Source organism: Panthera onca, chromosome F1 (genome assembly GCF_046562875.1).
Source record: "Panthera onca isolate mPanOnc1 chromosome F1, mPanOnc1 haplotype 2, whole genome shotgun sequence".
Taxonomy (NCBI): Eukaryota; Metazoa; Chordata; class Mammalia; order Carnivora; family Felidae; genus Panthera; species Panthera onca.
This window is the reverse complement of record NC_138355.1, coordinates 22461755-22485875: the sequence shown is the minus strand read 5'-3', so window position 1 is coordinate 22485875 and position 24121 is coordinate 22461755. Positions and strand designations below refer to the sequence as shown.

Here is a 24121-nt window from a genome sequence, read left to right as displayed (position 1 = left end):
CCTTTATTATGTCTCAGTGAACGTTTGCTTTATAAACACTTAGGGGTTACAGAATGTTCCAGACCGGAGGTTCTCAAATCTGGTCAAGGGGCTGAATGCCTAGAAATCATGATACTCTTTGTTAACTTTGTGAAATATTGCTCTGTTAAACGGAAAAGAGCGATGTGCAAGGTAGCACCAAGTCAGACGGCAGGTGGGTCAGCGGCCGATGGTTAGAAAGGGAGGCGGGTTTTGTTTAGTCCTTCCTGGGCACCTGGCCCTGTGCTGAGTACGTCACCTACTTGAATTAATTCAATTTTGAGGTAATGGAAAATGTATGGGAGAACATTCTGAAAATGGGAACAGGCTGGTCATTATTGGTAGTTTTTATGAGCCCTGCGAAAAGTTTTCTATTGTTTGATTTTAGCAGAGGAAGCATTAGTGCCCCCAAGGAGTCTAATTTAAAAACAGCTACTTCTTTGCTCAGGTGTAGGCATCTGCTCTCTTTTCACCCTCAGGAAGGACTTAAAATGCTTAGAAAATTCCTAATCACGAATATACTAGGAAAACACGAATCAGTGATGTATTCTGGCTGAAAAGAATTGAAATGTAATGTCCGAAGCCAAAAATGCTGGTGGGAGGGGACAGTGGGGTTTGGGGCCAGCGACTCTGGCCTTCCCTCCCCCCAGGATTCTCCCCTCGGACCCCGAGCCCCCTCTGCCATCTCTCTCCCACCCGCCCCGATGGTGGGTCCCCACACAGTCATGTTCCGTGACTGGGCCTTGCTCTCCTCCTCCTGCAGCTGGGAAGGGGCTGGTGGAAGCAGCCCACTTCTGCTACCTCGTGGCTCACGTGCCCTTCGGCCACTACACCGTGAAGACAGATCATCTGGCCTTGCTTGGCAGTAGCCACAGGTAGGGTCTCCTCGGGGAAAGGGAACGGGAAGGACGGTTTCCAGGGAATTGTTTGAGGGAGGCCTTGCTGGGTCTCATGGCTCTACTTTCCATTTTCTTGTATGCATTTCACCTACTGCTGCTCCCCTCCTCTGGGGCTGTTCTGCACAGATCTGGGCAGGGAGGTGTGCCCGGTGGGAGCCGCATCACACATCCAGGGGGCCTCAGGCCCCAGCCCTGCTCCCCAAAACTGCGTGTGGGTCTTTGAGGTGTATTGCCCCCTTCTGACCACTTGGTGGCGCCCTGGCTCCATGACCAGACATTATCTCTTAAGAACTGTCAGTGCGATCGATCGGGGTGGCTTGAGGTTCTGTATTAGGCAGCCCTGGGCTTGTCTCAGAGTCAGCCCTGGGCAGAATTGGAAATTGCAAGAAGTTTATGTTTACTCTTTACACCCCTACACTGACGGTGCACAAACTACTCAAAGTCCAGCCTGTTACTTATTCTTTGTTGGCCATAACGTTAGCGTTTTCACACAGAAGGATCTTTTTTTTTTAAGTTTATTTATTTATTTTGAGAGAGAGTGCGAGTGGGGGAGGGGCAGAGAGAAAGGGAGCGTCTCAAGCAGGCTCCGCACCATCAACGCAGAGCCCGACGCAAGGCTCGAACTCACGGAACTGCGAGATCATGACCTGAGCTGAAGTAAGAGTTGGACGCTTAACCAGCTGAGCCTCCCAGACTCCCCTTCACACGGAAGGATCTTAATAAGCCTGTAGACAATGAGTAAATGGACAAAAAAGATCGGTTTGCTTCTTAGCAGTTCTCCATGTTCTGGATCTCTCTTCCCCGCCCCCAGTCATTTTATTTGCACTATTTCCTTTAATCAGTACAAATTTATCCTATGAATAAAGTATATGTTTAATCTTAACTTTATAGAGGAGGGAAACCAAGGCACAGAGAGGTTAAATAACTTATCTAAGATAGCACAGCTAGTGTGCAGTCACGTGGGACTTGGAATTCAGGCTGTGAGGCTGTGAAGTCCTTTCAACTGTTGTGCAAAACTGCCTACCTCTGTGGAAATGTACAGCCGTGGCCAGCTCTCTCTGGGTTGTGGTCTCTGACAGCATATAGTGGGCTTGTCAGAGAAGACCACCTGTGCCAAATGTGACAGTACATGTGCACGGGTTAATTCGTCTCCCTCCTATGTTTATATGGTACAAGGACATTTCTGGAGATAACCTGTGGTGATCGAGATTTCACACAGCACGCCAAGCCGTCAGGGCCCGTGGAGGGGTCTGGTAGCCCCTGGGATCACATTTGGCCAGCCCACTTCCTCATTGCCTCATTGGCTGAATGAACAGCCAGCATAGGGACCGTCCTTTGATTTTTGGCTCAGCTGTTGTCCCCATTCTTGACCATGCCTTCTTTTCTGGGTGCTCTCGAGAGCACCCTCTTATGCTGTTTTGTTGGGGCCAGGAGTGGCCTTGCATAGATGCACGTTCTAGGCCTTCAGGGCACTAAGGTGAGCTCTCAGCATGTTAAAGAGCAGCGCCTAGTGCCCTTCTGAGGAGGAGGAAGGTCAGTTTGCCTTAGGTGACCCTCCAGCAAAGAAGGTGGAGGACCCCCCTTTCTGCACTTCTGGTGCAGGGCTCTGCTCTGTTCCTTCCCCAGCCCCAAGGAGGAGAAAGAGGAGGCAAAACATTCACTCCGGAGGCCCCCAGTCTCTTTCCCATCTTGGAGTCACCCCAGGGATCAGCCCAGGGCAGGAACTCTATCTACCTTGTTCGGATGCAGCTGGTGCTTGTCTACTAGGATTTAAGTTCCTCCCAATCCCCCCTCAATTTCTTTTATTGTTATTCCCTGGCTGTAGTCAAGAGTTTTTGAAATTTGCAACAACTGAGGCTATCCAGAGGACGGAAATCTTCGAGTATTGTCAGATGCTGGGCCGCCCCAAATCCTTCATCCCTTCTTTCCAGGTAACTGAACCCACCCGAGGGCACCGCCTTAGCTGCGTCACATGGCCGCGAGCAGCTGGGTTTCCAGAGTTGCTATTTGGCACAGGGTAGCTGGGCGAAGTCATCTACAGCACTTTTCCTCGTTAGCCTGAGCGTGGGAAGAGTTAGGATTTCTTTCTAGGTCCCCTAAAAGTCTGCATTTCAAGATACGAAAGCAAATCAATGCAGCAGCCCCTGTTGCTGGAGGCTCCTGCCTTGCCCCCAAACAAATGGAAATTGGCCCCCGACCTGTCGCACCTGCTCCGCAGCAAGTGCCGCTCTCCGCAAACAGCTCTCCCTTCTCCTCCTCCCCTCTGGCCATGCGGCCTGTAGGGGGGGGGGGCGGGAAGGCCCAGCCCAGGGGGGTTTGCCCAGGCTGCTCCCTCCTTCCGACGTGCTCCTCCCATCTCTTTGAGTTTCCTAGCTGCGCAAGTTCCTTCCCACTCCGTCCCTGCCCTCACCCTTCTGTCTTCCCCTCCGGGCTTCCGCTGTGCGGGGGAGGGGGGGCGCGGGCCCTGCAGGTTCTACTCTTCTCTCAGCTTCTCTGCTTGATGACCTGATGTTACACCTCCAATTCATCAGGACTCCTTCAGTGCCCGTGTGGAGAGTGCGCCTGGCAACACAACACGCGCACGCACACTCACAGCCCACAACACAAAAAGCACAAAAATGCTCGAAAATGACGGCCTTCGTGTATAGTAGCTTCCTTCATAGTTTTACCGAAGACCCTCCCCAGCAAAGCCGAGCAGATGAGCTCCTTTGGGAACAGGTCCTTCTTCTCTCTCTCTCTTCTTTGGTCATCCCACCTTTCGGTCACCTTTGGGCAGACAGGAAGGAAGTCAGCTTTAGCGAGTGTGTTCTATGTGCCAGCAGGGCGCTATTGTGCTTTGAGTATTATTTCTAACCCCGCGAGTTGGGCATGACTCCCTTTTGCCAAACGGGAAACTGAAGAGAGGAGTCACATGCTGTGGCCTCCTATCTCTTGCCTGCCATTTGTTCTAAGAACTTTACATGGATTGTCTCATTTAATCTTTACAACAACCAAGGGGTGAACAGTATTATCCCCATGCTGTAGTGAGGAAACTGAGGCACAGGGAGGTGTGGTAACAGGCGCAATGTGGCATACCCAGTGTAGAGCTGGGATTTGAAGTTGGGCCTGTCTGATTTCCAAACCCTCATGGCTCTACCTTGCTGTGCCCCTCATGCTTCTGTAAATAGCTGTCTGCCTGCATCAGAGTCATTTCTTCTTCTTTCCTATGTCTCCCCCGGTGCCTGGTCCTATGCTCCACAAATGCCAGGCTTTCCAGATTACGTGGGCTTGTTTATCAGAAGTAACTAGTCTGGTGCATTCCCGTAGTGACTCGGTCTCCAGAGACTGAACTGATGTGACTCCCATCCCTTTCTCAGTGATGTGTGACCTGCAGGCTGGATTTGCAACTGTGCCCCTACGCAGACTGAGTAAACCAAATGGCACGAGGCCCTCCTTGATATTTTGGATGGCAGAGTTAGCTGAAGCTGGCAGTCAGCTGACTTATCTACATGTCTCTCCTTCTATCCTGCCCGGATGGACTAGTCACTGGCCCCGCTCCTCTCCACAGGTGTATAAGCTCCTTTATGCTTCCCGTCTGGCAGATTATGGCCTTGCGTCCCTGGCCTTGCATTACTGCGAAGCCATTGGCACGGCCCTCCTTAGCCAAGGAGAGAGCGATCACCCTGTGCTATTAGTGGAACTCATCAAGGTGAGTTTCTCAAAGGGTTCTCTGCAGGTGTTTTATCTTCAGTGTTCAGAGAAAGCTATTGTTAAAGCAGCTTAGACTCCACAGCCCATCTCCTTTGAACATGCTGGAAAATTGGAGCCCATGGCTGTCTTTGACCACGTACGCATGCCCAGGCATGATAAGCAGAGTCCTGACACCACACAAAGAAGCAGGCAGTGGGCGGGGGTTGTTGGGATGGGGGGTGGGGGGGCTGGAAAGCAGGCGTGTGCTGTGCCAGGAATTTATTCTTGCATCCGCTTTTCTGGGACAGTAAAACCACATGTTCCGGTCAGCCGTTCTAATTATAAATGCTGGACTTAGAGTATATATTTTAGTGATTAAAACAGGAAATGAGCCTTATTAAAATGCTTTTAAATGCATGGAATACTTTATCACATGTGGGGTATGTTTAAAAACGACAACATAACATATCAACGTTTAGTTCCAGGGGAAGAAAATGATCGGGCAAATAGTGCCAATTAATTGAAGAAAAATCCATTAGCTGGAGAGTAAAAAGACAGCCTGTTGTCAATTTTTGCTTTGCTTTAGACAAGGTCCAACTGTTGGATTCAGCAGCCAGCAAAATCTGTGGTGCTGAGCCCCCTGCCCCTGAAAAATGTAGGGGGCTCAGGGACTCAGAATGGAGGGGCTGTCCCCGCCCCATGGAATTCTGGGATTGGAATTAGCATTTTAGCAACAGTCCAGGTGATTCCTGGGAGCACCCAAGTGCAGTACTTGAGAAGCAGTACTAGAGGAGACAACTTTGCAGAGACACAAAGCTGGGTAACAGTTTCTTCTTATATTTTATTGCATATCTAACACCAAGATGGGTTAATTGTTTATTTATGTTGCAGTTTCAGGAAGGTATCTACTGATTTGCTAATCAATTATTCTTGGTAATCTAATTTGCAAGGGAGTTAAGACTGTCTTTCTCCTATTCCCCTGTTGCCTCTTTCCCCATCATCTATGTCTGCTTTCCCCTCTCTTACCTTCGCCCCTGACCCGGTTGGGAACCGGGCACAGCTAGCGGAGAAACTGAAGCTGTCAGATCCCTTGGTTGTAGACAGACGCAGAGACCGGGACCTGGAGCCAGACTGGCTGGTGCAGCTTCGGAGGCAGCTCAAGGAGCTGGCGGTGAGCGGGGTTGGAGCCGGGATGGTGGTGAGACCTCTGTTTCTCTCTCCGTTCCCCTGGAACAGAGCACTGACCTTGGCAAGTCCCCGATCCCACGGAGGGCCATGAAGTCCCCCATCCGCGAGACACAGGTTGACCCGGGAGGGGGTGGCGCTCAGCCCCCCAGCTGTTGCCTGTCCCTCGGGCAGAGATGGTCTCCTGGGTTTGCCTGTGAGGCCCTGGGGCCCTCTTGCCAATCACCCTTGTCTTTGGTCCTAGAAGCTACGTTTATGAGCATTAAAGCTTTCATCTCTCTGTTAGGAACAATGGATCACAGTGGACTCGTGTCACTTTCATGTAATGTAGGGCAATTGCTTAAAAGATTTCCGGACCTTTCCTTTTTGTTCTGACAACTGCAGAAGCTGCTGGTAGTAATTGTACCAGTAATTCGAACAGGCCTGCCTCCATTTTCTTTCTTCCAATCTCTATAACGACGGGAGAGGGTGGATTTTTCAAGGCACACACGGCCCTGACTCCCATGGGCTGCACGCACGGGGCCCTGGGGCCCTTCCAGTTGCCCCTTCTTTGGGGAGACGCTGGGAGATGCTGGTCTCCTGGTCCCTGCCTGCTCTGAGCACACCCAGGAGAGATGCAGGGCTGAGGCCTTGCCCTTGCCCCTCCCCCACCAGCCCTCAGCATCCGGTCCAGATTCTCATACCTCCTCACTCCCTCTGAAGTTTCTTTTTGACTTAATTTTTATTTTTTTATTTAAAAAATTTTTTAAATGTTTATTTATTTTTGAGAGACAGAGAGTGAGCAGGGGAGGGGCAGAGAGAGAGAGAGGGAGACACAGTATTTGAAACAGGCTCCAGTCTCTGTGCTGTCAGCACGGAGCCCAATGCAGGGCTCAAACTCACAAACCTGAGCCAAAGTTGGACGTTTAACGGACTGAGCTACCCAGGAGCCCCGTGACTTAATTTTAAACCATTGTTCCCTGTTCTTGCTTTTCTTTGTGTAGTTTAAAAAGATGTTACTTTGTGTTTAATAGCAGAAGGTCACAGGAGACACTGGGGATCTTTGTCCTGCTCACTCAGATGCTTCTGGAGTCGGAGGACCAACAGGTACCCGTGCTGATGACCTGAGTGCAAATGGCTGACTCTCTGGGCCTGATCGTAGAGATAACAGAACTTAGAAAATATTCGCCTGGCCCTTCCTGGGGGGTACTTCCTTGCCTGTACAAATCTGACCTTGTCCCCACAGCTCTGTCTGGCCACAGCCATCCTGACACTTCTAAGTTCCCACATGTTTAGAGTTTCTGCCTCACATTCAGGTTTTAATACTCACCATGTTGTATCGTGATCTCATTGTTTCACCTGCCTCCGTACCTTCTCCCCAGCTGATGTGTTTCTTGAGGCCAGAGAGGGTGGATTGTCTGTGTTTCATGTAGGTGTTGGAAACATAGGAAGATTTTTTTGAGCTATCAGTTTTGATTTTTGAGCTACCAATTGCTATAGACATGTGACAAATGTTTCAAAATGTTGCCAGCACATGCCTCCTTTCCCCTCAGGATGCCCCTGAGTGCTGGGTCCAGCCAGCATTATTACCCCCAATTAGCTCTGGGCCCTTTCCCCAAGTGACCACACCCCTCCGCCCTGTGGTGGGGTCAGGACAGGGTGTCATCTCTTGATTTCCAGCCGTTTCCCACTCGCGGGCATCTTCCTCACGGAGGATGAGCTGGGGGAAGGCAAGGAAAGTGGGCCCTGCTTTCTGTTTCTCAGCTTTGCTGCTGTTTTCCAGCACCTTCCAGGCAGAGGCCTGGAGGGGAACCAGGCCAGGGCTTCTTGAATGCTGCTTCCACCGGCAAGCAGCCCTGTCCCTTGTCACCCAATTGAGCATGTGGGTCAGCAGCCCCACTGGCCCAGTGACCATCAGCCAGTCATCCACACCACAGTCCATCTCATTAGCAAAGTGGGAGAGCCAGAAGGAATCCCACCACACTCGCTTCCGGGGCCGATGCTCTGGTTCATTTCTGTGGTTCTGATTTGGGTTTTAATGGAAAATTTCTAAGCTTCAAACACCCAAGTCCATTAGGAAATCCTTAAAGGGGAAAGTTTACCCCCAAATAAAAAAGTGTGGAGTGAAACAAGGAAGGTAATTTCTATCCTCCTGATGTGCTGGTTCAAGGCTCAGAGATCATACAAGGCAGTGAGGGAAATAATTTTGTAAACTCTAAGTCACAAGCAGTGACAGGTGTTACAATCACTGCTGTGTTGTATTTGTCATCACATTAATGGCAGCCACATCAAGCGGCCTGTCCTTGTGACTGCTTTCCAAAGAGGACATGGCAGGAATGACCCTGGTGTGATGGGTCCACGCTAATGTCACATTGCAGGTCTCAGTCCTTCTTCTTCGCCCTATGTCGTTAGGAAACACTTTCTACCATGATCTTTTAGGACGTCAGAGCCACTCAGAAGCCCTTGGGGACCGCAGAGCCTTGTGGTCAACACCGGAGCAGATGGGGCCAGGCCAGCCCAGCTCACAACACCCCATTCCCCACCAGCCCAGTTCCTGTCCAGCAGGAGGAGGTGTGGGGCAGATGGGGGTCCCCGTGCCTCTTTACTCGGTTCCTGAGGTCTGTCTGCCAGGGACTGGTGGCTGTATGGCTGTGACAGGCCCTCCTGGAGGAGAAGCCTGGGAAGAAACCCAGCAGATATATCCACCTCCTGGTAAGACCTGCCGACTAGGCTGGGGTGAGGAGTGTTGAAGGGGAGGAAGCAGATGATGGAGGTGGGCGGGGTCAGAGGTGGGGTCAGAGCTGATCAAGCCCTGAATGGTGGGTGTGCACCTGACTGAGGGCCTGCTCTGTGGTAGCCCTGGGGCTGGGACTCTGCGTGCCTCCGAGGGCTTGCCCTTCCATTGCAGCCTGCCTCTCTACTGGACAATCATAGTGAGGCTCACAGCGGTCACTCCTGCCCTCCTCTTGGATGCAGAGTTCCTAGGAGAGAGGCTGCAGGGTGGAGAAGGGAGGAAAATGCCACTTGCACCCAAGTGTGATGAGCAGTGCTGAGTCACCAAGCGAATGCTGGCAGCCAGACAGGGGGATTACATCGTAGACCTTCTAAGATAAGGTCCTGTCCAAAACAGGAGACTCAAATGGCGGGGAAGGTCAGGGAGGAACCCTGTGAGCTAGCTCCACGTGACCCAGGTTTCCAGGATTCCTAAGGAACAGCCTTGGTTCAGGGTAGAGGTCAGGTGACCAGCATGTCCTGGGGCAGCTGGAAGAGGGTTGTGCCCGTGGATTCACATGTACGCGATCCAATTGGTTTGGACTGGATAGGCTGGGACCTCCAGCTGCTTTGCAGTTAGAAAAGCCGACAGTAGCCACGTTCCTTCTTCAGATTAGATGGGAAGAGCACAAGTTCACATCACTGTGTTTGTGTTTTGTGCCATAACAGAGAGTATAGTATCTGAAGGAAGTTTCCAGCATCCGGATGGTCAAAAGGCTGTTTCCAAACCCCAGGTGAGAGGACAAAGCACAGCAGATGCTGACGGCTACCTCCTCTAATGCTTCTAATGCTTCAGTTTTTTTCCATTTGCCCAGATTTCTTAGCCATGTGCAAATGCCTTCTTCTGCCTGGCCCCAGCTCTCCCTTCCAAAATGCAACTTGTTTCTTGCTATACCAAATCCTAGCGGTGGGAAGGAGGGCCGTGTTCTTGTTTCTGTTCAATCCTGCCAACCGGTGTCCATGGGGGGAGGGGTGGCAGGGCTGAGTTTAGTTTTGGCCTCTGAGATCTCTGACACCTCCCTCACTGTCCTGACACCTCTGACACCTCACTCACCATGCCCTGCCCTGTCATGGGAGACTCTGATGCTTATTTCTTTAATTTTTTTTTTTAATGTTTATTTATTTTTGAGAGGGACAGAGACAGAATGCGAGTGGGGCAGGTTAGGGGCAGAGAGAGAGGGAGACACAGAATCCAAAGCAGGCTCCAGGCTCCGAGCTGTCAGCACAGAGTCCGACGCGGGGCTCGAACTCACAGACTGTGAGATCATGACCTGAGCCGAAGTCGGACGCTCAACCGACTGAGCCACCCAGGCGCCCCTGATGTTTATTTCTTTATTGTAATGTTTACCTTGCTTTTTTCCCCAAGAGGGACCTTTGTCAGCTGTGTATTTTCTCCTCAGTTAGGCTGGGAGGTTTTGGAGGTGGCCATGTCTAATTGACCATTCTATCTAGCTGTCGAATGTGCCCTTCCCCCAACAATGGCCATTGCTGGTCCCAAACTTAAGACGTTCTTCAGCTTTGCCTGGTTGGAGGCTTACATTGTATACATTTGAGCATATATGTAGTGGTTATACCTAAAAATGTCTCAAGTAGGTACTTGGCCACAGGACTTAAAAACTTTTATGCTTTACTTTTTTTTTCTGACTGAAAAAGTAGTACATTATTGTTACAGAAAACTTGAAAAGTAAAGTATCATATAAATAACCAAATATCGCTCATGTGTTCTTAAATGTGTATATGAAGTTTTATTTCCTATTTGTTATTTAATACTGTAAAATGAGGTTTTCCATGTCATTCATAAATGATTTTTAAAGTTTTATTTATTTATTTTGAGAGAGAGGGAAAGTATGAGTGAGGGAGGGATTGAGAGAGAGGGAGAGAGAATCTCAAGCAGGCTCCACAATGTCAGCAGAGAGCCTGAGGCAGGGCTTGAACTCACGGTTCATGAGATCATAACCTGAGCCGAAATCAAGAGTTGGATGCTTAACCAACTCAAGCACCCATAAATGATTTCTAATATTGGTATGATAAAGTCCATTGTATGAAAGCACCATCATTCATTGGTTCCTTCATTCACAAATCCCGAGATCCTGTCGTATCTGTAGCACTATCACAGGGTTGGGGAGACGCAGGGAACCAGATAAATCCTACTTTCAGTTTAGTGGAGGTGACTGCAGATGAACGCTGTATGCATAATGGATTTTATCTGAGATGGGGTGTCAGTAAGCATACCTCTGGGGAGGCCTGGAGCACAGGTCAGAATGGGGGGCCGACCTGAGCCAGGGAGGTGTCTAGGGAATGATCCTTCAAGGCAGAGGGAGTAGCAAGTCAAATGGGACTCACTTGGTGGGTGAAGGAAGGAGCAAGGGACTCACTGTGTGTAGACAGTGGGGAGCAAGGGGCTGAGAAGTAAGGCCAGGGCAATAGAGGCCAGACCAACAGGGCTTTGTAGGCCACAGGAAGGAGCCCCAAGTTTTGCTCACCACTCCCGCATTGTTAAACATTTCAAGTGTGTGTCTCTTCCTTTTCTTTCTTTCCTCCTCTCTCTCTCACTGCATATTGCCTTCCCTTCCCTTCCCTTCACATATAAAACACAGCGGTGGACATTCTAGTGATGGACATGTAAGCCTGGTCTATTTCTTGAATTATTCAGTCAGGAGAAATTTCTAGAAGGAGAGGCTGCTTAGGTTGGAATCCTTGCTTTGCCAATTGCTAGCTCTGTGGCCTTAGGTTGCTTAATCTTTCTGTGTCTTAGTTTTCTCCTATATAAATGGGATGATAACAATAGTACCCACCTCGTGGGACAATTGTAAGGATTAAATGAATCACTGTATGTAAAGTGCTTAGAGACAGTATTTACTACACAGTAAATTCTATGTTCAGAATTAAAAAATGAAGCTTTTTCTAGATTTGCCAAAGCATTTTCCAAAGGTTGTACCAGTTATGCCTTTTTTTGAATACGAAATGGAAACATAACACAAAGGGACAAACATTATATGGTTCTACTTATATGAGGTACTTAGAACAAGCAAATTAATGGACAAAAAGAGTAGAGGCTATTAGCGGATTGGGGGAGGAGAGAGTGAGGAGTGTTTAATGGGCACGGAGTTTCTGTTGAGGTTGATCCGATGTTCTGGAAATGGATATTGGTGGTGGTTAGCCAACATTGTGAATGTACTAACGTCACTGAATTGTATGCTTAAAAATACTTAAATTGGTAAACTTCATGCTATGTATATTTTACCATGCACACAAATAGAAAGGCCCATGGACACATTTTGCTGCCCTCTGGTGCATTTGTTCACGGTTGATCTTGAGCAAGTCTGCCAGGAATGAGCTCTAGGATGAGTTAGGGCCAGTGTATTAGTCTCTGTCCTCTTGGGTGTGTGGGTCCCCACAGGGGGTTTCCTGTTCTCTTCATCTCCAGCGGTAGCATTCCATATCTTCTGCTCCAGGCCTCGGCATCGTTGTGGAAATCTGATGTGGGGAGGTAGCATGGCAGCCAAAAGCCCATCCAGTTAGGGATACCACGGGGACTGGGATTGGGCTCTGGCCTTGTCCTAAGACCTTCCGCAAACCATTTCTCAGCCCTGTGTGGTGTGTCCTCATCAGTCAGGTGTGATCCTGGAAGGCCTGCCTGCTGATGTACTGAGTGGGGCTGGTGATTTGCCTTTGTAGCCTGTCAAGTGCTATGAAAATATTAGTTCTTACCTTCTTTAATTCTAGGTGCCACTGATTCCCAGATCACGAAACGTTTCTGAGAGTTCCACCGTTTCAGTCAAGGAGGATGAGGAGGAATCCTCCGATGAGGCAGATAAAAAATCCTCCCCAAATCCAGCACAGACGGAAAAGCTAGGAGATGTGAAAGAGAACACAAAGGTGGCAGTCTTGTTCTGTTGCCATCATTCCCCCCACCCCCAACTGGGGGGCAGGGTTGGGAATCTGGGCTTTGGCCGGGCCTCTGACAACCCACCATCAGACTGGGGTCGGCTAATCTATTCGGCCGGAGGAGCGCACCACAGGCCTTAAATCTCCCCCCTTCCCTTCCAGAGCTCAGGGTTTGGCTGGTTCAGCTGGTTTCGCTCGAAGCCCAGAAGCGACGCATCCCCTTCTGGAGAAGACTCGTCCGACAGTCCCGACTCTGAGGTGAGCATGAGGGTGTGAGGGCAGGGACGCTTCCGCCCTTTGGAGGAAGTTTCCTCAGAACCTCTGAGGCCCGGAGGTCTCATCTGGCAATTGGCAAAGGCAGATGATGAAGGGTCTTAAAAATTAGGACGAAGAATATTAACTTTAGGGGGCCAGCGGTTGTCTGATCATTGAGCAGAGCAGTGGCAGGAAGAAAGTGGAGTTTTGGGGTGAGTGCCCGGCCACAGGTCACAGGTTGAGGCCGCTGTTGAGGGCATGGCGGGGATACAGCCGCCGGCATGAATTTGTTAACCACTGGCATCACCAACACTGTCTTTCTTTCTCCACTAAGCAGGAGACCTCCGGAGAATCTTCTCCCCCTCAGGCCGGGCCCGGCCTCTCACTGACATCTCTCCCAGAGCCCCAGTCTCTGCCAGGAGGCCCCTTCTCTGGGGCCACAGGTACCGCCAACCGCATGCCCTCTGGGCTGTCTGTGGGCTCTCTGCGCTCCTTGGCCATTGGGGGTGCCTCTGGGAGTGGGACTCCTCAGCCCTGGGCAGTGGACACAGCCCCCACTCGTTGTCTTCTAGGCGAGGGCGGAGTGCAAGGACCCGCGTCCGGTGAGGGAGTGGCCGAGGGCACAGGCAGTGGAGGCTTGTCTGGGCCTGAGGTGAGCCGTCTTGGGGCCGGAGCCTGGGGCCCCACCAGATGCCTGTCTGAGGACTGCACACTCGGGGTGGGCTGGAGGCACCATCGTGTGAGGGTCTGACTCGGGGAATCAGAGAGAGCTTCCGCACCAGTTTGCTAGGGCCACCGTAACAAATGTCCCAGACTGAGCAGCTTAAACAGTTACTTCCTCACGGTTCTGGAGGCTGCAAGTCTGAGATGGAGGTGTGGGCAGAGGTGGTTTCTCCGGAGACCTCTTTCGTCGGCTTGTTAGATGGCAGTGGTGTCACATGGTGGCTCTTCTGTGTGTGTTGGTGTCCAGATTTTCCCTTCTTATAAGGACACCCATCATACTGACTCAGGGCCCACCCTAATGACCTCATCTTACCTTAATCACCTATTTTTTAATTTTATTTTTAATTTTTTAAAGGTTTTATTAGAATTTTTTTAATGTTTCTTTATTTTTGAGACAGACACAGAGCATGAGTGGGGGAGGGGCAGAGAGCGAGGCAGACACACAGAATCCTTAGCAGGCTCCGCGAACCCACGAACCCATGAACTGTGAGATCATGACCTGAGCTGAAGGCAGACACTTAACCGACTGAGCCACCCAGGTGCCCCTTTAAAGGTTTTATTTATTAAAAAAAAAAAAAAAGTTAATGTTTATTTATTTTTGAGAGAGAGAGAGAGAGAGAGAGACAGAGTGTGAGTGGGGGAGGGGCAGAGAGAGAGGGAGACACAGAATCAGAAACAGGCTCCAGGCTCTGAGCTGTCAGCACAGAGCCTGATGCAAGGCTCGAACTCGCGAGCCATGAGATCATGACCCGAAGGTTAGACGCTTAACCAATGAGCCACCCAGGTCCCCTTTAAAGGTTTTATTTCTAAATAATCTCTACACCCATGGTGGGGCTTGAACCCACAACCCCAAGATCAAGAGTCAGATAATCTACCACCTGAGCCAGCCAGGCACTCCCTTAATCACCTCTTTAAAGACACTACCTCAGGGGCATCTGGGTAGCTCAGTCAGCTAAGCGTCTGATTCTTGATTTCGGCTCAGGTCACGATCTCATAGTTTTGTGGGTTTGAGCCCCTTGTTGGGGGCTCTGTGTTGACACGTGGAGTCTGCTTGGGATTTTCTCTCTCTGCCCCTCCTGCACTTGGACTCTGTCTCTCTCAAAGTAAACAAATAAACCTAAAAAAAAAAAAAAAAAAAAAAAAAGACAGTGCTTCCAAATACATTCTGAAGTACTGGGAGGGTTAGAATTTCAACACACGAAGTTTCAAGGGGACACAATATCAACTTCCCATATCAACTTCCTCAGGTGAGATCTAGAGAACTGCCTCTTTCCCTTCCCCAGAGCTCATTAGTGTCTTTGGCAAGGGCTGTACACAATTCTTTTTTTTTAATGTTTATTTTTGAGAGAGAGAGAGAGAGGCTGAACACGAGCAAGGGAGGGGAAGAGAAAGAGGGAGACACAGAATCCAAAGCAGGATCCAGGCTCTGAGCTGTCAGCACAGAGCCCGATGCGGGGCTCAAACCCACGAACCACAAGATCATGACCTGAGCTGAAGTTGGATGGTTAACTGACTGAGCCACCCAGGTGCTCCCCCACCCCCTGCTTTTTTTTTTTTTTTTTTAATGAGGGCTGTAAATTCTTGATAAATCTTGCACACGGTACAAATTTCATGCTAATTGCCAGGAAAACATTTTTATTTCCTGTGGTTGGGTTAGAGCACTCTTGTAGTATTTTAGGCCTCTCAGAGAATATGACATTACATCCAGGGTTGGCTGTGCCCATGTGGGTGATGGCTGTTTGCTTGAATTACCTGAGTTCTAGCAAGAATCCCTTTCTATCTGCATCTCTTGACCAAAGTTGATGTGCAGGGAAGCCCTTGATTTTCTGGAATCAGAAATGGTGATTGACAGGATTTTCTATTGATTTCCATCACAGGGTGTTTCCTCTGAGTTTTTCTACAACCCTGGTGTTCTGCTCCCCCCACCCCCCTTGAAAGGAGGTGTTCCTCTCTACAACCCATCTCAGGTCCCCCAGGTAAGGAAGCTCCGAAGGAGACGGGTTAGGAGCACAAATTTTGGATGAAGGTGATCCAGGTTTATAATCCTAGTTTGCCACTTACCATGTGTGACTTCTTGAGCAATGCCTTACTTGCCCTCTGTAAGCCTCAGTTTCTGCATCTATAAAGTGGGTTTGGTAGTAGCTACCTTGCAGGGTAGGTGTGGGGATTAAATGGGAGCATGCATGTGAAGGACCGCACACAGAAAATGGTCAATCAGTGTCATTATTAGTAATACAACTCTTGACCTTTCACAGGTCTTGAGACTTTGAGAGACACATTGGTGTTGGTACCAGTGGTATGGAAATACCATTACTCCAACCGGGGGGTGAGGGGATCATTGCAACCTTTGAGAGAAGCTAAACTTCCTGCTCTTCAGGGACCTGGGGCAGACCCATCCTCTAATGTGCCGAGTTGGCCTCCCCCCTTCATAAAATTGAATTTCTTCTGCCACATCCAAGAGGTATTGGGTGAAAGTAACTAATTAGATTATCACAAAAGGAAGCCACATACAGCTCGCGTGTTCAGGATCCTCTAGCTCAGTCCTGCTAGCCAGCCCTGGATGGAGTCCTGCTTGGGGCTATAATCTCATGTGACGTTTATTCTTTTCCAGCTGTCCATGGCTACTAGCTTGAACCGGCCGAATCGCCTAGCCCAGCGCCGCTATCCAACCCAGCCGTGATGAAAACCACACCCGTTCCAAGCTGGTCTCCTTCCTTGATCTCCAGCCCCTCTGCCATATTGGGGTCCCCAAGAGGGTTGTGCTGGCCTGTTGCCTCCCCTGTCACGAAGAAGGCAAGAGGACAGGGTCTTCTAGGACAGAGCTCAGTCCAGTCTCTTAACATTGGCTTCAGAATGATGGAGAGTAGTCGGGTAGAATAGCAGACCGGAGGTGAGCAGAATGCCATGGGGGAGATTCAAGATGGTGGCTTCAGATCTTCAGGAAAGTCAAGCTTAAGAACCCCTTGGCTGGAATCAATGAGAACCCACTGGGCTCTGAGACAGGAAATTATTTGGGGGAGGCTCTCAGAACAATATTCACAACTAACTTTGGTTCCTCAGTCTTAGTTATGGACCAATTCGTGCCTCTAGTTAGCAGAGCTTTTATACTGAAACTTGATTATTGCTTCCTGTCATAATTCCCTCCACAGTGACATTTCAGCAGTTTCCCTCTTGGTCCTAGTTTTGTGCACATTTTTATGTGCTTCAGATTAATTATATTTCTCTCACTTTCTTAGCTGGTCCTATTTTTTCACATTCTGGCATCTGGCTATCAAGTTAGATTGCTATAGGCATCATATTGTCATGGTAACCGCTGAACCTAGTGATGCAGATGGATGGAACATCAGTATAATAAATGATGGGGGATGTTTCCTAAAAATGCACCCCTTCCCTGAGAGAGGAGAATGCGTGCCTGATAGTGTTAACCCCGCCCTTCCTACCTAGGGCCTCTGCGGATTGATGTTCGCAGGGTCACGGGAGCCAGAGGGAGGCGGGGAACATCTTGGAAGCTTCCAGTTCTCTTTTCAAACCCAAAATAGGAATGACTCTTGCTGTTTGTAAGATTTGCTGAAAATTGCTCCTCACAAAGAACGTTTTTTGTATGTGTAATTGTACATACAGGTTTTGTACTCTAATGCAGTACAGTTCTGATGTTGATAGCGATTAAACCAGATCATTTTATAGCAAATGCTTGTCTCTGGCTGATTTTTGCAGAAGGAGAGAGCATCCAGAGCACATTCATCCCTGAAGTGCTTCTAATAATGGTTTCATTGTGTGATAAGGTGCGTATAGCTGGAAAGAGCCCTTTGTTAACAAAGAATCTGGGGACTGAGCCTCTTAACTTCCAAGTCTAGTGTTATTTTTTCAATTGAAAAAATATGGACAAAAGCGCCTCTGATGCAAATCAGTCACTCCATTAACTAAATATTGCATACTCTGTTCTCTAAAAAGTTTATTCATCTCTCAGATTAAATTAGGAAATGTCTGCATAAGTGTTTTCTAGACTGAGAAGGCCCTCAGTCAATGCTGTTTCCTTACTTCCCCTAAAAGACTGCTGCTCCTTCGCTCTGGTGTGCTGACACCCAGTGGCGGTACTATGGCAGTCGTGTGTGAGTTTCACAGGACCCAGACTCGGATCTCAAGGCATCTCAACCTTGTAAACTTGGGCAAGGTTATTTCACTGACTGGTGCTTCAGTTCCCTCAACTATAAAATGAGGATGAGAATTATGATAGTAGCTACCACATAGGGACATGCAAGAATGAGAACCAAAGTCTTAGAAAAGTACTCGAGGGGCGCCTGGGTGGCTCAGTCAGTTAAGCATCCGACTTCGGCTCCGGTCATGATCTCACGGTCCGTGAGTTCGAGCCCCGCGTCGGGCTCTATGCTGACAGCTCGGAGCCTGGAGCCTGCTTCGGATTCTGTGTCTTCCTCTCTCTCTGCCCCTCCCCTGTTCATGCTCTGTCTCTCTCTGTCTCAAAAATAAATAAAACGTTAAAAAAAAAAAAAGTATCTGGAACAAACCAAGCACTCTATAAGTGTGGTTTAAAAAATTATTGGTAAATAATATAATAAGTAAAATCTAGACTGTCCTGTCGCCTACCAAGTTAAACTGTCATTTAATATATTTTTTTAATGTTTATTTTTGGGAGAGAGACAGAGCACGAACAGAGAAGGGGCAGAGAGAGGGAGACACAGAATCCGAAGCAGGCTCCAGGCTCTGAGCTGTCAGCCCAGAGCCCGATTCAGGGCTCACAAACTGTGAGATCATGTCCTGAGCTGAACTTGGACACTTAACCGACTGAGCCACCCGGGTGCCCCAAAACGGTCAGTTTTTCATTCATGATATAGGTAATGGAACAGGAACTTAAAACTACTTTTCATTCAGTGTCCTTATTACTGAGTTTTTCTTCATGCACCTATCTGCCACCAATGCCAGATCCTGTGGCTTAGTGCCCCTGGGAACAAGGGCTTAAGGGAAGTCCTACCCCATAAAAAGAAGCTCTTGAGAGGAGGAGAGTGAGGGCTGAAGAGGAAGGCAGAGACAGCAGATGCTGGTGTGCTCACTTCCTCCTCCCGTTGGCGTTATTCATGGAAAGCCAGGAGTAAAGCATCAACAGAGCAAGCACTGAGCTGAGTTACTTCCTGGGCAGAGGGATACCCAGCAAGGGACTACTTTTCCGAGGGTAAGTCAGGGGGTTTTATGCACTAGAAAGGGAGGCCGTCATGCTATGTTTGCTAATTCATGATTGAAAGCTTGTGCTCTGCAAAGTCAGGTGCATCCATTAGTCTGTACATGGTTGGTTAAACCAAGTCCTGTTGTTCCTTGGGCAGGAAAGAGCCCTCAGCTGGGTCCAGTGAGGTCTGATGAACCGGGGTCACTCAGAGTTCTTGGTTGTTTATCAGCTCTTTTTACTCGTGGTGATGGTGGGGAGGTTGCTGAAGGTCATGATTCTTTTACAGCTTCAGCTGGCAGAAACCAGTTTTGGTGAAACAAAGCAAGTGCAGCTGTAAGAGGAAAGTATTTGTTTCCTTCTTTAGAAGGTGGAAGCTTTGGGGACCAGAGCAGGTTGTGATAGAAATCTGCTGCTAGGGGGCGCCTGCGAGGCTCAGTCGGTTAAGCGTCCAACTTCAGCTCAGGCCATGATCTCACAGTTTGTGGGTTCGAGCCCCAGGTGGGGCTCTGTGCTGACCGCTCAGAGCCTGAGCCTGTTTCAGATTCTGTGTCTCCCTCTCCTTCTGCCCCTCCCCCCACTCACACTGTCTCTTTCTCAAAATAAAGGCATTAAAAAAAAAAAAAAAAAAGATGCCTCCAGGGCTGGGGAGCCTGAGAGCTTGGGGCTTGTGGCCTCTTATCTGTAGCTTGGGAGAGGCTGCAGGGTCTGAGGGGAAGCTGGCTCTGGCCTAGCAACTTGTCCCACATGACTTGAGAGTCCTAACAGCTTGGCCTCAGGGACGGTCAAGGTCTGAGGCAGAGCTTCTAGCGCCCTGCAGCCTGGTGCCCGTGGACCCCAGCAGGGAAGGATGGCTCGGTGTCCCTGAAGGCCACAGGGGGCCGGCTGTGCCCCAGCCAGACACCTGCAGAGAAGAGGGCCCACTGTATCAGCCACAGGCCTGCCTTCCCGTCACCATGAGCCACGGCGGAGAGAGAGAGTAAGCGGAATTCTCTAAGGGAAAGCTTTACCCACAGACACTATTTCAAAGGGAAGAGCCTGAGACATCAACCTGCAAGTGTGTTTCCTCCCCTGTTCTTCAATGGGGTGTAGGCTCGGACAAAGAATACTTACAGGGAACAAAGATGCTACGTTTTCCTTAAAAAACTGAGCGGTGATGTGCAAATTTGCGATCCTGCAATATACATATAATTTAATATTTATATGAAAACATTTAAACTTAATGTTCAGTAATTTGGAAGAGAACAAACCGTTAAATTCCCATTTAAGTGTCTTTATCACATATCACCATTCCAGCCCTTCTGTCTAATCCCCTTACATGCCTATAAAACTGCAGACCAGCCGGGCTTCCTCAGTCACCTGCATCTACTCCCCTGTCAGCCTTAACTCAAGCTTCAGGTTGTGCAGGATCAAAGCCTCCGAGAGCTTTCCTTCCCCCCTAGAAATCTTTTTTTTTTTTTTTTTTTTCCTCTTTGGTCTCTTCCTCTGGGCAACCAAGACGAAGGGCAAGAGACTGCCTCCACCTCTCCACAAAAATCAGAATATTTTCTTCCCAAGAGGAAATATGCAAAACAGTCTTCGGCTTGAAAAGAACAATAGGGGTGTAATTTGGGTCTGAGCGCTCTCTGGGGTTTCTCTGATACTTTCTTCCCACCCCTTCCCAGAGAGTGGAATGGAAGTGATGTTCGCCTCTTCTGTTTGCCAGCTGAAGCTGGAAATTGCACAGATCACGATCTGCACGCCACAGGGTGCTGGCCACTTACCTGAGGTTGCAGCCAAACGTGGTCCCCAACGCTGCCGACTCCCCGTGAGCGCCTGAATCAGCCACTGCCCATTCAGGTCCTCCAGAAATGGTTTCTTTATGAGATGTAAAGTTATTTTGAATGAGGATTAACAGCACAGTGAAATGTTCTCTTACAACCTCACTAAGTAGAGGAATCTGCTTCCCATGCTTTCGTCCTTTCTGAACGCATCTCTGGGTAACAGCTCTTCGCTGGAACTAGGTCAACGGCAGCATAACTTGACTGACCTGTTACAAACTGCCTGTTACTTGAACGTGAGGCGTTGTCCTGGTCTTGATCCGCCTTAGAGCCGATTAAGTATCCAATTTTTAAAGAATCTCAAGAGAGGGGGATTCCTCGGCAGCCCAGACTTTCACACCCTCGACATTAGGAAGTTATTCCTAATACTTTATACCCAAATCACTCATGTGGCTCTTTAAGACTCTCAGCCGGTCCTCAGTGGAAATGGAGAACAGCTGCTTGCCGCCACCTGTGCCCAGAGTTCTTTCGCATTCTGGAAGGCCATTAAATCCTGCCTCAGCTTGTGAAATGAAGGTTCACAAAATGGGGTTTTCTTGATTAGAATTGGGGGTGAAACTACCTAAATGTTTGGAGTCTCCTGGTAGCTACAATGGCCAGACATTCCGAACTTCACTAATAGCAATAATACTTCTTGACTGTTTACTTTGCATCGGGTACCGTGAAATGCAGTCCGTGAAGTGCCCAGTATTATGCAACATTTTATAGAAAACTCCAGAGAGATTAAGCGATTTGTCCAAAGGCACACAGCTAGTAAGGAGGGAGCTGGGGTTAGAGTCCAGAGAGTGGACTCCAGCCCTCAGAATCCAGCCCTCAGAATCTGGGCTTGAAGCCACATTGCCCCTGGCCATACGTACATTCATTTGTTCAGTCATTCATCAAACAGTAATTGAATGAATGACGTTTCAGGCACTGTTCTGCGTTCCCAGCATGACAGCCTCGACAGTTAAAATACTCTTAGTCTAGTGAGGGAGACAGACATACAGACACAGCATTTACTACATAACATAAGAACTTTTAGACTTAAAAATGTGTTCGGGGGCACCTGGGTGGCTCAGTTGCTTGAGCGTCTGACTCTTGATTTCGGCTCAGGTCATGATCTCACGGTTCATGGGGGTTGAGCCCTGCGTCAGGCTGGGTGCTGACATCTCAGAGCCTGCTTGGGATTCTCTCTCTGCCTCTCCCCCGCTCGTGCTCTCTCTCTCTCAAAATAAATAAATAAACATTAAAAACCATGTTTGAGGAGCTTAGTACCTCGATACCCCTTAATAATATAGGGGTTTCATCTATTTATAGAGCTTGGGGGCTAATACGTAATATGTTCAAATTGCACCACCTCTCGTAGGCTAAGATCAAAGTTAAATTCACTGCTCGCGTATACAATAGTAAGTGTGTTGGTCAAAGTTTAAAGCGGCATCGAGGTGTGGGTGTGCGGGAAGTCTGAGGGAACAAGAGTAACAGTGCACTGTGATCACAAGTGCCATGGAGCAATGGCATCGAAAGAGAGAGAATCTGATTCTGACCTGCCAGACTGCCCCAGAATCCCCTGTTGCTTCCTGCCCTTTGCACGATTCTGAGGCAGGAAAAGACTGACTATCACAGTGGCGCTTTCTGAAGGGCGGCGTGCGAGGTGGGGCCTGTGTGTGATTTTGTGTGTGTGCACACATGGGGTGGCCATCGCGTGAAGATGGCTTCTGAGTGTATCTCTTCACCTAAGTTCCACCTCTGCCTTACATTTCCTCTTCTTCACAATTACTGCTTACTCTCAAGAGAGGATTACTTAGAAGCCTCTTCATTAAGCGTCATCCAAGTGGCTGACACTATGTAGATATCCATGGAGTCTCACTGTACTAGAACAGGATGTAACAGATCATATGTCAATAACTCCGAACACTTGGCTAGGAAAGTTTAGCTACTTTCTTGCGTTTCTGCCTACCGGGTTCTTGGAAATCAAAGGTCTTGACTTTGAAAACTTGTCTCTGCGTACCAGGGGCCCTTTTTGGAGTGTAAAAGATGATCACCAAGTGTTTTTTGTTTTGATTTTCCACTGTCCTTGCGTTCTACAATCATGATTTAGGGTCCCAAGGAGATCTCATTGTCCTGGAGCAGAAATAATTTTGAGTTTTGGGCTTCAAGATTTTATTGCCACTTTTGGGATAGTTAAATAAATACCTTGAATTAAGGAACAAATCGAAGCCCCATAGTCATGACTTCATGTTAGTTTTCAGCTTCTTCTCTTTGCAGACAGCCACAACTGCCCCCACCCCTCCCGCCACAGATGGTGTTAGCCATCCCAATAACGCACATCAGTTAATATCTTGAGTCAGGATCCAATTGAAGGAGCTTGTCTAACAGGTACATTGCCGACAACCTGAGATACATTGACACTTGCTAAATCGGTTTTTAAATGCACTAGAGTAGTTTGCAATTTAAAAGCAGTGGATGTGAGGCCCCTAAAATAAAGAATTATTTGCAAAGAAAACAATCACTCCCAATTTAACACCCTGTAGAGGCTGACTTTGTAGTCTCAGGGAAGAAGATTAAGAAGATTTTCATTCTAGGTTCCCACCCCAGTAGCTGAACTGGTGACCTGAAGTAAGTTAATTGAATTTCTCAGTGTCCCCAAACTTGTCAGTCAAAAACTTGGATCCACTCATTCAACAAACATTTTTTAGGACCTTCCATGGGATAGAGAAATGAAAGTGACGTGCTAGCTCTCAGAGCGCACAGAGTTGTCCCAGGTGCTATTGATGTATTGCACCCTGGTTCTGCCTACCTAGAAGGAGGTGGTTGGGAAGGTTCTGGAGGGGGTAACTTTATCCATGAAAAGACCATGGCCCAGAGAGGTTAATCAATTTTCCCAAATCCCCTTAGTTAAAGTTCTGATTTTCAGGCTGATGAGCTTTTCCTTTGAATATGAAAACACAATTTAAAATGCAAAGCTTTTTATTGTCGCAATGAGGGTGTGGGTTTTTTTTTTGTTCATTTTTGTCTTTTGTTTGTTTGTTTTGTTTTCTTTAAAGAGAGAGAGCATGCATGAGGGGGGAGGGGAAGAGGGAAAAAGAGAGAGAGAATCCCAAGCAGGCTCAATCCCCACCCTGGGATCATGACCTGAGCAGAAATCAAGAGTCAGTAGCTCAACAGACTGAGCCACCCAGGCGCCCTGCATGTGTGTGTGTGTGTGTGTGTGTGTGTGTGTGTGTGTGTGTGTGTAGTAATAAAAGCATTGACAACAATAATAACAATAGTATTATGTGCTAGGTATTGATACAAGAGTGTAAGTTTACATGTGTTCGTCATTAAATTCTTTTTTTTTAATTTTTTAATGTTTATTTATTTTTGAGAGAGACAGAGACAGAATGCGAGTGGGTTGGGGCAGAGAGAGAGGGAGGCACAGAATCCGAAGCAGGCTCCAGGCTCCGAGCTGTCAGCACAGAGCCTGACGCGGGGCTTGAACACACAAGCTGTGAGATCATGACCTGAGCCGAAGTCGGACGCTCAACCGACTGAGCCACCCTGGCGCCCCTGTCATTAAATTCTCTTAACAATGAAGTGGGTGTTCTGAAGAAACTGAGCACAGAGTTCAAGTAATTTGTATAACGTCACACAGTCAGTGATGGAGCTGGGAAAGGATTGTGGTAGGTGCCTCTTCTTTAATCTTTAAAACAACTCATCGAGGTGGATTTATTAGTCTCACTGCCCAGAAGAGGAAATAAAGGCACAGAGAGTTTAGTAACTTC

General features: G+C 48.5%; 1 protein-coding gene across 10 annotated transcripts in view; it reads left to right on the top strand.

The window, feature by feature from the left end:
- The window catches only part of SEC16B (SEC16 homolog B, endoplasmic reticulum export factor), a 54707-nt gene extending 37631 nt beyond the window's left edge, over window positions 1–17076 (top strand). For 7 of the 10 annotated variants that reach the window (XM_060643594.3, XM_078440767.2, XM_060643592.3 and 4 more), the window contains 13 exons: window positions 782–893; window positions 2743–2848; window positions 4465–4605; window positions 5647–5757; window positions 6785–6857; window positions 8163–8462; window positions 9192–9256; window positions 12249–12401; window positions 12573–12668; window positions 13003–13108; window positions 13238–13317; window positions 15266–15364; window positions 16000–17076. In XM_060643594.3, coding sequence (XP_060499577.3) covers window positions 782–893; window positions 2743–2848; window positions 4465–4605; window positions 5647–5757; window positions 6785–6857; window positions 8163–8462; window positions 9192–9256; window positions 12249–12401; window positions 12573–12668; window positions 13003–13108; window positions 13238–13317; window positions 15266–15364; window positions 16000–16068 — 1511 coding nt within the window. In that variant the 3' untranslated portion in view covers window positions 16069–17076. The remainder of the gene's footprint in view (window positions 1–781; window positions 894–2742; window positions 2849–4464; window positions 4606–5646; window positions 5758–6784; window positions 6858–8162; window positions 8463–9191; window positions 9257–12248; window positions 12402–12572; window positions 12669–13002; window positions 13109–13237; window positions 13318–15265; window positions 15365–15999) is intronic. The other 3 variants (XM_060643598.3, XM_060643601.3, XM_060643600.3) reach the window with 3 other exon arrangements.
- Window positions 17077–24121: the final 7045 nt, after the last annotated feature.